The sequence below is a fragment of the Aptenodytes patagonicus genome, chromosome 2 (genome assembly GCF_965638725.1).
Source record: "Aptenodytes patagonicus chromosome 2, bAptPat1.pri.cur, whole genome shotgun sequence".
NCBI lineage: Eukaryota > Metazoa > Chordata > Aves > Sphenisciformes > Spheniscidae > Aptenodytes > Aptenodytes patagonicus.
This window is the reverse complement of record NC_134950.1, coordinates 154175132-154188589: the sequence shown is the minus strand read 5'-3', so window position 1 is coordinate 154188589 and position 13458 is coordinate 154175132. Positions and strand designations below refer to the sequence as shown.

The following is a 13458-nucleotide window of genomic DNA, read 5'->3' as shown; positions in this document are numbered from 1 at the left end:
CCCTCAACAGAGAATCATAGAAGACGTTCTCTGACAGCTTTTCCTGCAGTCTTTGGCATAGGAGGTGATCGGCACGGTATCAGTGTGCCCAAAGTATTCCATATAGTTTGAACTGCCGCTGGTCGCTGTCACAAATCTCGGCACTTCAACAACAACAACAACAAATGAAAATCCAGTCCAAAACTGCTAGAAGCACAACAAGCAGCTCTGGTGATACCTGTTTGCTAATCTGGAAACATGGCTTTGTCTTCTTCCTCTATCAGTCTTTGTCTTCCTCCTCCTCTTCTATTATGGGGTGTGACATGTGTCTTTAAGACTTTTATGGAAATATTTGGAAAAACCTTGTAAATTATATAAGTGAAAACAGATTTTTGATGATTTCATCTCTGAACAAATATTTTTCTAAATGATGAGATTAAAAAGTCTGTTAAAGCAATGACTATTTCTTCTGTTTCTCACTGTTCTAAACCTTATGTACCTGCATTTATATTTGCACCACCAAAGCAAATGCCAGTTCTGCTGAAGTTAATAGATGCTTGTGCACAGTTCACCTGAGAGAAAAAAGCTGAAGTAGTCATTCTTACTGAGTGATTACTAGTCTTCATCAATGAAACACAAATGAATAGATTTTATTCTCTAGTGGTGAGTAGTACAAGCTAAAGAATGAAAAGACAACCAAGGGGAACCTGTGTCATAGACCTGCTGTCATTCATATCACAGATTATTTTCAGCTTTGCAGAGCTTTTCCACAGAACATGCAGACTAGACTGCAGCCAGATTACCTCAATACTTGGCTTTATGGGCCTAAAATATTTCATTCTGACCTTTCCTACAGAGATCATTTTCTAATCTTTCAGTATTAAGACACAAATATTGTTAAGACTAGCACTGATGTATTTGATGGATGTTTTTATCTATGAATTATAGTTAAAAGGCTGTGGGACTATAGGTGATGAATTTTTGTTTCAGTCCTGTTAACCCTGTATTAAAGGTTTAAAAAAAAAAAGTATTCAAACCATGTCTGATGTATATAACTGATTCTAGAATTGTCTATTATATATAATTATGCAAAATATTCTTCTATCCATTTATCTTGAAAATTTGTACAAAATGAACATACAAATTTAAAATTAGGCTAGACGAATAAAATTACTTGCTGCAAATAACCAGTCTTTCTTTGAGACATTTTTATGATACTGATTTAATGCAAAGAAAATAAGTGATTATCTGAAATCACGTTTTGGATTATGAGCCATGTAGCTTCAGAATTTTAAACTGAAGTTCAGCATTGTGAAATATGTTTTAGCTTTTCCTTCTTCTGGAAAAATAGTTTGAGTCTGAAATCCTGCAGTAAAATATGCCTCTTGAGTCCAAATTAGTTGAGAATGTCATGATAAGAAAAACTCAAGACATGAGCCAAATAGCCATGGGATTAAACGTTAGACTGCTGCTCTATTGTTCACCAAACCACAATTTTGTAGTATAACCAAAAATAAATTTTACTGATCTTGTTGTTAGGACATAGTTTGTGCATTTCAGGGGCTTGAATTGCTGATGACCTGTTATAAACTATATTATGATTAACCCACTTCACGTTTAACAAGCTCCTTCCAGTGTATGTGTAAACATAATAAAAAGTTCAGATTGCTTGCACTGTAGGGGCACTTTGCTTTCTTATCCCAGTCCTAAACAGCACCGCTACTGTGGGTTTTTGGAAGCAGTGTGGATTTCACCACCTCATTCAAAACTGTTTTTTATAGACAGTGTCAAAGTTTGATCCAGTCATTTTTACAAGCAGTCCTTTGTCTGCACGCAAAGGACCATTCACTTAAATGAAGTGCTGGGATTTGCCCCCATCGCTATAAATCAGAATGTGATCTGGCTGCACCATTGCCAGAAATGATTACTTGTGTTAAACAGAGCCAAAGGCCTGGCTTAAATCTGGTCCGCCGAGGGTCAGAAAAAGAAGCGCGGTGATTGATGGTGTTTTTCTTCATGCTGACTTCTGTTTGAACACACTGGAAAGTAATAACCTTGAACAAGATGGATTCTGGGTTGTCACCGATGCACTGGGTAAAACAACGCTTTGCTAATGGTCTTTGTGTCAATTCCATCTCCCACCCAGCTGGCTGAGGAGCTGCAGAGCAAGCCACTGAGCAGTGAGATCAGAGAACTGTTGAAACTCCTCTCAAAACCCAATCTCAAGGTGAGGATGTGTTGCACCTGCAAAGTGCTTTCTGCATGGGTGTCTGCATCTGCTTCCTCGGGCTGCCTGGGGGTCTGTCTGCTTTAATGAATATGTGTGCTTTTAAGAAGGGACGCAATGTTAATGGGAAATACCTGTTATGAAGAAACACATTTAATGTTGCCTGTAAATTATTATGCTGTTACTGATATTTATGAAAGGAATTCAGTGGAAAGCCATTGTTTATTTACAATGGATATTCCAAAAAAGAGATACTTGATTTTTTTTTTTTGTCTTTTGCTAACTTTTACTGCATGCGCTTCATAAATTCATTCAAAATGTGCTTTTACTAAAGGGTTTTCAGTCATACCATTGATTTAATTGCACTGGGCATAAGTAATACAACCTGGTACTTGGAATAAAATTCCTGATGGATTTTTTTTTTTAAATCTAATTTTGAAAACTCCTGGGGTTCTCTGTGGTGCTTTTGGGGAACTTGATACCTTTTATCTGACAGTAGACTATAGAACCATTGAACCACTCAGGTTGGAAGGAGGTTGTCTAGTCCAACGTGCTGCTCAAAGCAGGGTCAACACTGAGTTCAGAGCAGGTTGCTCAGGGCTTCCTCCCATCAGGTCTCAAAAAAGCCTGGGAACAGACATTCCACAAGCGCTCTGTGTGCAGCCTCTTCCAATTCTTGATTATCCTCCTAGTAAAAACTGTTTCCTTATATCCAGTCAGAACCTCCCCTGTGTATCATTGTTAATGCACACTATCACATTATTTTTCCACTCTAAAGAGAAGGAAGACCTTAGTGCTCTAGCATATTGCAATGATAATTAAATGCAGCAGTTGATAAGTTTAGAGGAAAACTGTAGAGCAGAAAGGAGCCCTTTTTAAGACAGCTGCTTCTTTATATTCCCTGTAAAACACGGATCTCAAAACCTGAGACATTAGGATATCTTCAAAGTGCTACAAAGTTTTAAAGATTGATTATGCCTCCTTTTTAAAGATTTTTGCACAGTTGGTTATTCCATAGTTTCCAAAGTGACAAGCTGCTTTTCTCTGAAGGGGAAAGCAATGCCGATGGTTTATTACAAGAGGAACTGTTGGTGCATCAAATTGCAGAGATCCTAAGCTTCACTGTAGGTATTTCCTTAGTGACTGTCCCCATGTGTTTCATACTTCTGAAGCTTTAGTGGATTGAGTCTGAAGACAGCTCGCTTGCCACAACTGCATCTCTCCCTCTCCCTTTTTTCTTTTCTTCCCTCCGCCTTGCTGTCTTGGTCCCCCTCCCTTGCTTGCTTTCTCTCATTCACTCACTCACTCTCGCTGTCTGTTCCTTGGAAGCGGTTAAATGCAATATGATAATCTTAGTGGGATTTCAGGAAAAGAAGTGCTTTACCCTCAGCGTGGTTAATATGATTGAACAACTGCAGTAACTCAGCAAATGTCTTGGCTGTAGGAAGAGATGGCCAGCTGCAGGGTACCAAGCCCTTTGCATGGCCAGACTGTTTAATCCTGCACAAGACACACACGTTTCCCTGCCCTGCATAGCTTGCAGGTGTTTGTGTGAGTTAGGGTACAGTATGCCTGATATTTTTGCCTATCCATTATCTTCTCCATCCACCTTCTCATGGCAAACATGCATGGGAGAGATGGTAAATATCACCACTCCCTCCTCCGTCATGTTGACTGCACAATGTGGGACTCAGTATTTCCAGTTCCTCCCCAGAGATGCCCTCGAGTCTGTTCAGCTGCATCTGAGCTTATGCCATACATTGCATAAGATTTTCTAGCCCTTCACTATTAGGTTGGTGGCTGGAGAGGGTTTCTTTGTTTCTTTCCTTCTAGATTTCTGGGGCAAAATGATGTCTAGAACAACTCTTTCCCACGTATCTGAAATTACTTGGAATAACTGATACATCTGTTCCAATGAAGTCGCATAGGCTTTATCTAAAAACTTGTATACGGCTTACTTTGGGATTGACTTAAGCTGGCTTTGTGTTATTCTGCAGGGGAAACTTTCCTCTCCTGACCTGGCTTATAACTGCAGTGTTAGCTGGAGCCAGCAGGAGAGCTTCCACTTTCCTACAGCTCTGCTGTAATGTTCATGGTACAACGAAGGGTGGTTAGGATTAATTTGCTGCACCACATCACTGCTTTCCACAAGTTTGGTGGTGTAAAGGGAGAGGTCTAGGAAGATGATTATAACTTCACAGGTTTGGTTAACATGCCAAAAAAGGCTGGGAGAGGTTTCCAGCAATTGTCTGGTTAGATGAATATTGCTGTATTTTCATTCTGTGTTACAAAATTGTTTTGTTGAATATATTTCAGAGTGTTTGCATCTGATGAGTAAAGCTTTGACAAGTTTGTGGTGTTCATGGTTTTCATCTATAGAGAAATGTTTTAAACAAGAAAATGATTTCCTTGAGGCAGTTATATTTATGAGACCTGAGATTTTCAAAATGTCCTAGAAGTTATTCCATGGTTTTGTCAGGTGCATTTTCTTTCAGGAAAAAATTAATTGGGCATTGCTGGTCTCTTTAAAACTGGATGCAATATCCAGTTACACTGAGTGGTGGGGTTTTTTTCTGCCCTAACATGTGGTTTCCTTTACCATAATTAAATGAACTAATAATGGTTGTGGTTTATCTTATCTGATTAAAACAGAACTCTGGAAGTAGAACAGAGCACTTAGCTCTGGGAAATCAAGTGGATTTGTCTATGTATAAGATACTGCATTTGTGTTCTAGATTTAAAATATAATTTCAGAATCCCATGGACTCAGGTCAGCAGCATCTGTTGTTTTTAATTTCCAATGTTGAGTAAAGACTTAATTTATATTCTGTAATCTTGCTAAACCTTGTTAAAGATACCAACAAGTAGAACAGTATTTCCACACCTTAGAACCCGAATCCAGTTGAATGCAGTATTTGATTTTTAAGCAGCCCAGAAATTAACTCTTTGAAATGTATCTTCTCTCATTCAGCAAGTGTAAGTACAGCAATGGATATCTTCAGCTCTTTTCCATCATAACCACAAGCGTGCAATCAAATGCTTGTAATCAGCTGAGGAAGATAACTGTTAATAAATGTTTACACTTCCAGTGTATATGTATGTAAGTTTAAAAGGTCTGCTGAGTTGGTTGTTAAAAAAACAGCTTAAGAGAGTTTTGCATGTCAAAGTTAGAATGATGGTAAATAACCAGAACAAGATGTACTGAAACTTTCGTTGCTGTGCTGGTGTTTTCTAAAGCTGTGAGGTATGCGGGGATTGCTGGGATTTTCTTTGGTTGGTTTTTTTCAGTTGCAATACAATATATACCTTAAAGGTACCTTAAAGATACAAAATACAAAGATACATAAATTCAGGGTCGGGCTGGGCCAGCCTGTAGGCAGTGCTGCGTGGCTCTAGTCTGAATGGTGTTGGACATAAGTGGGGACATGACTTGGGTGATTTGAAATGCCGGCAGATCAGGCTTGGATCTGCCTGCCGCTGCTCTCTGTAAACATATTTCAGATTTCTGAAAGTGAAATTTTGGTCTTCCACTGCTGTCTGTGTTTCCTGGGTCTTGTAGCAGCAGCACTCACCAACTGTTTCTGTGTTGCAGTAGGACAGGCCATGGAAAGCCTGTGTGCTGGCAGCACAGGGTCTTTCCCTCTCCTGCTCAGGTCTCACAAGGCAGACAAGACCTTGATGCACCCGTACAAAACTTGCTGAGCACAGATCCTGTCTGCTGGCCTTTCTTCTGATGGACGTTTAGAATTTTTTGTAATCCTTTCCATTTGTTCAACATAGGAGCTGGTGCTTTAAATTAATTGCATATTAATCTGTGTAGTGCTGCCACTGCTTCCATTATAAGCATTAGGCAGTGCATTATAACCTCACATGAACAAGGAATGGAGGGAGGACTGTGTTGCTCTATGGAAGGTTTTATTCTGTATAATTCAGGCTAATGGGCTGCGTTTGAAGGTGGTAATTCCTGGCCTGTGTGGAGTGGATACTGCACCCGCTCCTGGATTTTTCCTCAGTTCCTGGAGTGACTTTTATAATTCCTGAGGTGTAACCATGAATTAGATTTTTTTTTTTAACCCTATTTCAAGCTTACTTTGCTTATTTTATGAAGGAAGCATTTAAAAGATGGTTTGTGTTTTCAAGATTTGGAGTTTACATTCCAATTTTGTTGAAGGATAGGGCATTTACATGGAATTTATATGATTTTATACGTGTTTGAGTGAGACACAATGAGGAATTTCCATACTGTGTTTTCAATGTGTAAAAGAAAGGAACAAATGTCCCTTAGCTTCCTTGTCTAATGACAACATTAAAGTTAATGTGTGCTGTAAATACACAATATATGAAGCTTGATGTAACACTAAACATCTCTCTTACAGGAGGCTTTTTTTTTCCCTTAGTATTTTCTATAACATGAAAACTAGAATATATAGTGCGGATATACTTGAGGAAAGGATGTTTCTGATTTAAGGGAAGACACTTCTATGTGTACTTTTGTAAAAAATATGAATAATAGGATAAAGTAGTATATTCTCAGCTTTAATGTTTTATAATTTGGAGAAATTTAAGGAACTTATGTGACAGCAAACGGAACGTATGTGAAGAGGGGAGTTGTAGAGAATTTTGAAAATAATGACAAAAGTTTTTAAAATTATGATGCATGAGGTAGGCACCAGTGCGATTGAGATGTCTTTATAGAGTAATTTGGCTTTTTTATGAATCTGAAAGTATTGCTGTTGTCTGAGAGCACTCCATTTTTTTTTTTTTTAAATTAGCTACATTAGCTAGAGATGAAATATTTTTCATTGTTATGCAATTGTATAAATTGGAATATATAATTGGAAGACTAGGATTCAAGATATTAACACGAAGTCTATCTAAAAGGGAATTTAATTCTGGATTTTCAATGGACTTGTCACAATCAAGTTAGCAGAATGGTCTTACCTGTCAGTAGGAACACAAACGGGAATGGAGGTGGACACTAGATTTACTCTGTCAGTCACAGGGCAGAACCCCAGTGACAGACACTGTAAGAAAGGAGATGTAGTAGATATGACAGATGATCAAACTAAGAATGAAAGACTTTAAAGCTTTCAAATTCTCTTCTACTTTTAATTAAAAAGCTTTCTTGAATAGTAGCTCTCAGTTCCTTTTCTAACAAGCTGGAAAAAGCTGTGTTCTTTTTGGGACAGTGCCATAGCACAAGAGCATAATTGTTATTTATTTTTAAAATTATTTGAAATCTGAAAAATTAAAACAATTAACTATAGGAATTAACATTTTAGGCACTTATTTTGTTGACGTGGCTGTGAACAAAAAAGACTATAAAAAGAATGGACCATCTTTTAGTCCATTGAACAATTTTATCCCAGTTATATATCTTGAGCCTGTGTCAAGGTTAGTATTATTCAGATCTCACTTGCTCTTAAGTTTGTGTTTATAACAGCAGTTACATTCCTGATCATTACATATTGAAATGAGCAATTTACCCTTTGAAGTTAATCCCTATTAGGGTAAACTTAGCGTGTTTTAAATTCATATAAAGTATGTCCTTTGTGGTCGTCAGTGTAATGGGCAGAACAATAATAATTTTAAAAGCTTATGCCACTGTGCTGAAACTATTCTGAAGGATGTTTATACCTCTTATGACCCAGAGGAAATTAAGCTTTTTTTAACCTCCTAAGGATGCCAGTGGTGGTTCTGCCTGTTTCAGCGGAGTTTATCTTCTGTTTATGTGCGCTGAAAGGTTTGCCAGCTGCTAGTCTGAAACATAAACCAGGTACCTGCACAAGGCAGGACCGTAAATGACTTCAGTGCATCATGGTACACGAGAATGTAAAGTAGTTGGATCACTTTGGGTGCTGTACCTGTAGCCGTAGAAGGAACAAGCGGTGGACAACCTTGAAGTATTTTTCTTGGCTTCTCTTTCATTACTGTAGAATGAATAGAATTTTGGAAGTAATTTTAAGATAACTTGCAGAGTGAAAGGAAAACCACTCTCGTGTGACTGGGAATGTTTTCAGACTGACTTATCCATGGACAACTTCAACGTGCTGTTCAGAGAAAATACAGATTCTTTAAGTTGTTTTCTGTTTTTTTTAAATTGCTTTCAAATGGCAAAGATGCATACACCAGAAAATTGTAAATAGGATTTACACTTGCTGTTTTATTTGCAATTCATTTGAGGTGTACTTGACTTTCAGTTTCACAAAGCATAAACAATTTGCATTTGTAAACATTTTCATCTAACAAGTGCCTCCTTGGCTTTGAGTTAAGCAAAACTAAAACTGCAGATAATGAAACCAGAGCACTTTGTTCTTCATATAAATGTTTCTTGTATTTGTTTAGGTGTCTTTAAAAAAAGAAATAATGCTTCCTTTAGCTTGAAGCATACCTTTTCCATTGTCCTATCCTGTTCTGGTTTTCTTGTATTTACTGGGAAGTTTGTAAATTCTAGCCTTTATTTGATAAACAACTGCTGATATCATCATCCGTGCCATCTACTAGATTTGCACAGTGGCCTAATAGACTGTTCTGATCAAAGTGCTACTTGTTACATTAAAAAACCAAACATTTTAAGCCTTTATCATCAAAGCCTTATAAAGCTGCCTTACAGTCACTGGCAAAAATTGACAGTATAATTTACTGTGCAGGAAACAGCAGGCATTTTTCTACAAGAACTTTAACATACAAAGCACTCAAAGAAAATACCAGGCTATAATAATATAAAACAAAATCTGGTTTTGCTTTGAAAAGTTCATGAAGCATTTCTTGTAACATGTAATTAAAAAAATCTTAATCTAAACTTTGTCCCCTTTCCAACATTCCCTTTGTAATTAGACTTGCTGAGGATTTTCCATCAGGGCTTTTTCATTGAAATATGCAGTTTCTGCAAAGTCAGCATTTTCCACTGGAAATTGTTGGGATTTGCCTACAACTGTTCAGGTTTTGCATCTGGAAAACCCAATACAAATTTCAGGTCAGTTAACGTCTGAGCTACATTTGGGCTGTTAGTGTATCTCAAGCTCTTGGAAGACCTTTTGGCCCTGCCCCTTTAGGGACCTGTCTTCCCGAATGCACCCATGTTTTCTATTTTTGCTCATGTCCTGGGAGACTATTCTCCTCCTCTTTATGAAATACTCATGCTCACGCATGGTAACACAGACTACAATATCTGTTCAGGAAGCGTAATTTCCCATGATTTACAAATATTTACTCATCCGTGGCCTTTGAGGTTTGCTGGTAGGACTGGTTAGAGGAGTTGTGCTCTTAAGATACTTTGCTGTACAAAGTAGTTTAACTTCATTAATATGGTGAGCTGGAATACATTGTACTTTGTATGTCAACTGAAAAGTTACCTGCCTAATCCTCATTTGTAAAATCAGGTGCCATTAATTTGTAAATCTGCAAAAGCCTGCTTGATTTTGGATGGTATGCTGCGAAGGATCAGCAGTGAGAGAGAACTATTTATTTTAATATATGCATATTATCACAACAAGAAGCAAGGACCACAGCACTGGTGGTTTGATAATGTTGGTTGATGGATAACCCGTAGATGTTCTGAGCATACCAGCCGTGAAGCTGGGGGAGAGGGGACAGTGCTGGGGAGACTTTTGTCGGCAAGTGAATAAGATCCTTCTGCCCAGCATTTCCTGCCTTTAAACTATTTGCCTTTAAACTATTTGCCACTTTGGGAAGCCCTCCATCATGCATTTTGGCAGCCTTGTTAGAGGAAAAATAGGTTTCAGCTTCAGACCTTGACTTCCTATTTCTGTTTCCACTTGCACCCATAATTCAAAGGAGTTTTTTATAGAAAACTTTTTTTGGGTGAGGAGCACTGGGAGAATATGTTGCTGTCTTTATTTTTGGCATGTCCATGTTACTGGAATGGAATAAGTAAAACAAAACATAATAGCAAAATAGTCCTTTTAAAAACAGCAAGAAAAGCCTTGATTTTTCACATCTGACAGGCATAGAAAATCAGAATGCAGTTGTGGCACCCTTAATGTGGTAGGAGCTGACAGAGCATACATATAACAATATGCAACATCTCATAAGCATAGATACAAAATGATATAAAGGAGATGAAAGAATACTGCGTGAGTATATTTAAGTAACAACCATCATGTTACCCTGGAAATGCTCTCAGGTCCATCTCGTGTGGTAACTCAGCTGATGTCCAACAGACAGCTTGTCTGTCAATCTTTTTAGACATGTGGATGTGAAAATGCTCGCTAGCAGACAACTTACAATAAACAAAATGATAGATAAAATAAACAAAGGTGAAGCCAGTCAGGTTGGCAGCAGAAAATAAAAGATTTGAAAAGTAAATCAAAAAAATTCTTTGGTTATGTATACAGACTTTCCCACATGAAGGAACAACTCTAACCCATGTAAGAATGTTGAATTGCATACACGTAACTATAGCATTCACATACAGCGTATAAAAGATGGCAACATTACTAAAGCTGGTAATTTAGGGGGAGGAAAAAATCACTATGGGTAAAATCACATCCCATTCAAGTAGCAATTCTATTCAGCTAGTAAAAATGGAGAAACTGCACAATACGAAGCAAATAGTCCCTTTTTAGTCATCATTTTTTATGCTGCTTTTTCCTTCAGTGGTGCTTTTCCCTTGTATTTGCCAGGCCATATTCAATTTGAACTCTCCATTTACTTATTCAACAGTCTCCTCTTTAGTTCATTGATCAGTCTTCAATAGTGGTCCAGTATGGTCTCACAATCTTTTTTTTCCCCCTTTCTGCTTATTTCTGGGTTTCTAGTCAGTGGCAAGACTCTCTTCCCATGATTATGTAACCTGGAAATCTATAAGTATCTTTATCACAAATATTTTGGAAAATTGTAAGCTTTTTTCCTTATACCTGCTATTTTGCTGGCCTTGTTAAAAGAAAGTTACTATTTAAGGGGCAGGATTTATTCTATTGCACCACATCTATTTTAATATTTTATAATTCTTTAGTTACAACTTTATTAAGTATTTATAGAAGATTTACTTATATATAATGGTGAAGATAATACTCACTGTGGCTTTTCAGTTCTCCAGAATGATACCTGAATTTCGTGCAATTGATATATAGAAATATTACTTCTAGTGTTCAATATGGGGAAAGTCCAAAGCAGGCAAAAGTGATTACCTTAAAAACTAAACCAGTTCAATATTTTTAGTTAGGTGTCCATGTAGTACGAGTACTCTGTAGCTGAATTTAAGACCTCCTTATAAATGAATATATGTTATTATTTTCTGGAGGAATTAAGTATATCCAGATTCTTTTAACCTCATGGATCAGTAAATGTTTTTCTTTTCTTTTTAAGACTTTAGACATCATGCTGTTGTCAAATAAAGGCTGGGTCATTTCTAAAAGACACTTTTTCAGAAAGGGCAACAAGAACCTCAGTTTCTGCTTTTCTTTAGTTTATATTTTCAGTTGATTTCTTTGGGCAGGGATTGGGGGGCAGCTGTCTTCAGGTGGTTTTCAACCAAGAAAAGATGCCGGTTACTGCTGTAGACGCTTAATATTGTCAGGATGCTGCCACTTCTTCAAAAAAGGAATTGATCAAGGATTGCCAAGATATTGGAAGAGTGCTCCTGTCTTGGCATTTTCCACTCTGAAAACCATCTATTTGTGCTCTTGGAAGTTACTTAAATGGGGCTTAAAGCTTCAAGAACACTTTAGCTACATGAATCACATTGCGAATGTAAGAGAGACTTTGTTCAGATTCTTCACTATTGATTTAAAATCGGAGCTTATTCTGCCATTATCCACAACTGAGGAAAAACATAGGGCTGTCATCTGGAAGAATAGTAACACCTTTACCAGATGACATGGACGGGCTGCGGGTTTTTGTGAACACTGAGAATAGTTTGACTTTGGAAGCGTCTCCAGGGGCTGCAAACAATGAGCCAGAGGAAGCGGGAGTCTGAAGATGCAGAGAGTTCACTTTTCTGTTGGCTGTTGCCATCTGGCTACCAGCTGCAGGTAAACCCATCAGTTTAGATTGGTGAATCTGAAATCAAGAAACTGCGTTTTCAGGCAAGGAAATTACCCTTTTGTGAAAGGAAGTTTGTATAGTCATGAATAAAGTCCACCACAGAAAAGAGGAAAAGGTAATATATACTGAATATTGAGCCAACTGAGATGTTGCTATGCTAAGAACATTAATATATGGTAGATATTAAGACACAAAACCACACATGTACAGTGTGTGTTTTCAGTATTTTGAATCACTACTGTGACCCAACTGCATCAAAGTCAAATTAGAAGAGAAAGGGATTTAATTGCCAGCTGGACAAGCTTGAGCTAGAAGGGAACTCTGGTTTAAGTATAGGTGGGATAGTTGCAAGAATGGAAAGTTTTTTCTCTTTTGTACATACCTAACTGCTGTCTTCTCACACAATATATAATTTCTAGGGAGTTTATAGAGAATACATAGGAAAACTATAATATTTGAAGGATGGAAAGATGTTAAATGAACCCTGATTTTTTTTTCCCATGAATTAGTGCACCCATTGGTTTCCTGATTACAAACTGAAAATCATGCTTAAAGGACCTTACTTCATTTTTCTTACAATCACTGTCAAAGGCTTTTTGCTTATGTCAAATGAATACTGTAAATGATTTTCAGTAGCAAAACATGTTCATTTCTTTGGAAGTTAACTGGCTTCTTTAACATTATGTACTGTACTTAATTAACTTGGGAATTTTGTTTGGAACAGAAAATCTCAGATTTCTGTGGGAAAGAGAAAGGACATTATTCCTTCAGAAGGAATAATACTACTTTTCTGCCTGATAAGTGGTTACTGTAGCTTGTGTACTTACTCACTGGTTCTACTGAAGAAGAAAGAAAAAAAAAATCAGTTCGCTTATTATCCCAGCTTTCCTCTGGTCACTTCAGCAGCACTACTAAATTTCTCCTGCCTGTAGTTTTATTGCTTGCTTCTGCTTCTAGATGATGCTTCATGCTTTAGCCAAGCTGGAGAATTCAGCTATTGTGGTTGTTTATATCTGTTAGTTGAGGTGCCTGTTCTCACCTGTCCTCTTGTTATCTTGTTAACCCTTATCTTGCATCAGGATTAGGGTTGCACATACTTCCTTAGCAGGCAGTGTTGGTGGTTAAGAGACTGCTGTGTGCTGCCCTTTTCTGATGGCTGTTTTACCACCCATTTGCTGGAGAGTGGAATTAGTGGGATGGAATTCATCAGTACATCAATGTAAAATCTAGCTTATATACTCAAG

General features: G+C 37.5%; 1 protein-coding gene across 7 annotated transcripts in view; it reads left to right on the top strand.

The window, feature by feature from the left end:
* Positions 1-13458, top strand: part of MPP7 (MAGUK p55 scaffold protein 7) — a 159561-nt gene that overhangs the window by 91047 nt on the left and 55056 nt on the right. For all 7 annotated transcript variants that reach the window (XM_076331758.1, XM_076331756.1, XM_076331760.1 and 4 more), the window contains one exon: positions 2126-2206. In XM_076331758.1, coding sequence (XP_076187873.1) covers positions 2126-2206 — 81 coding nt within the window. The remainder of the gene's footprint in view (positions 1-2125; positions 2207-13458) is intronic.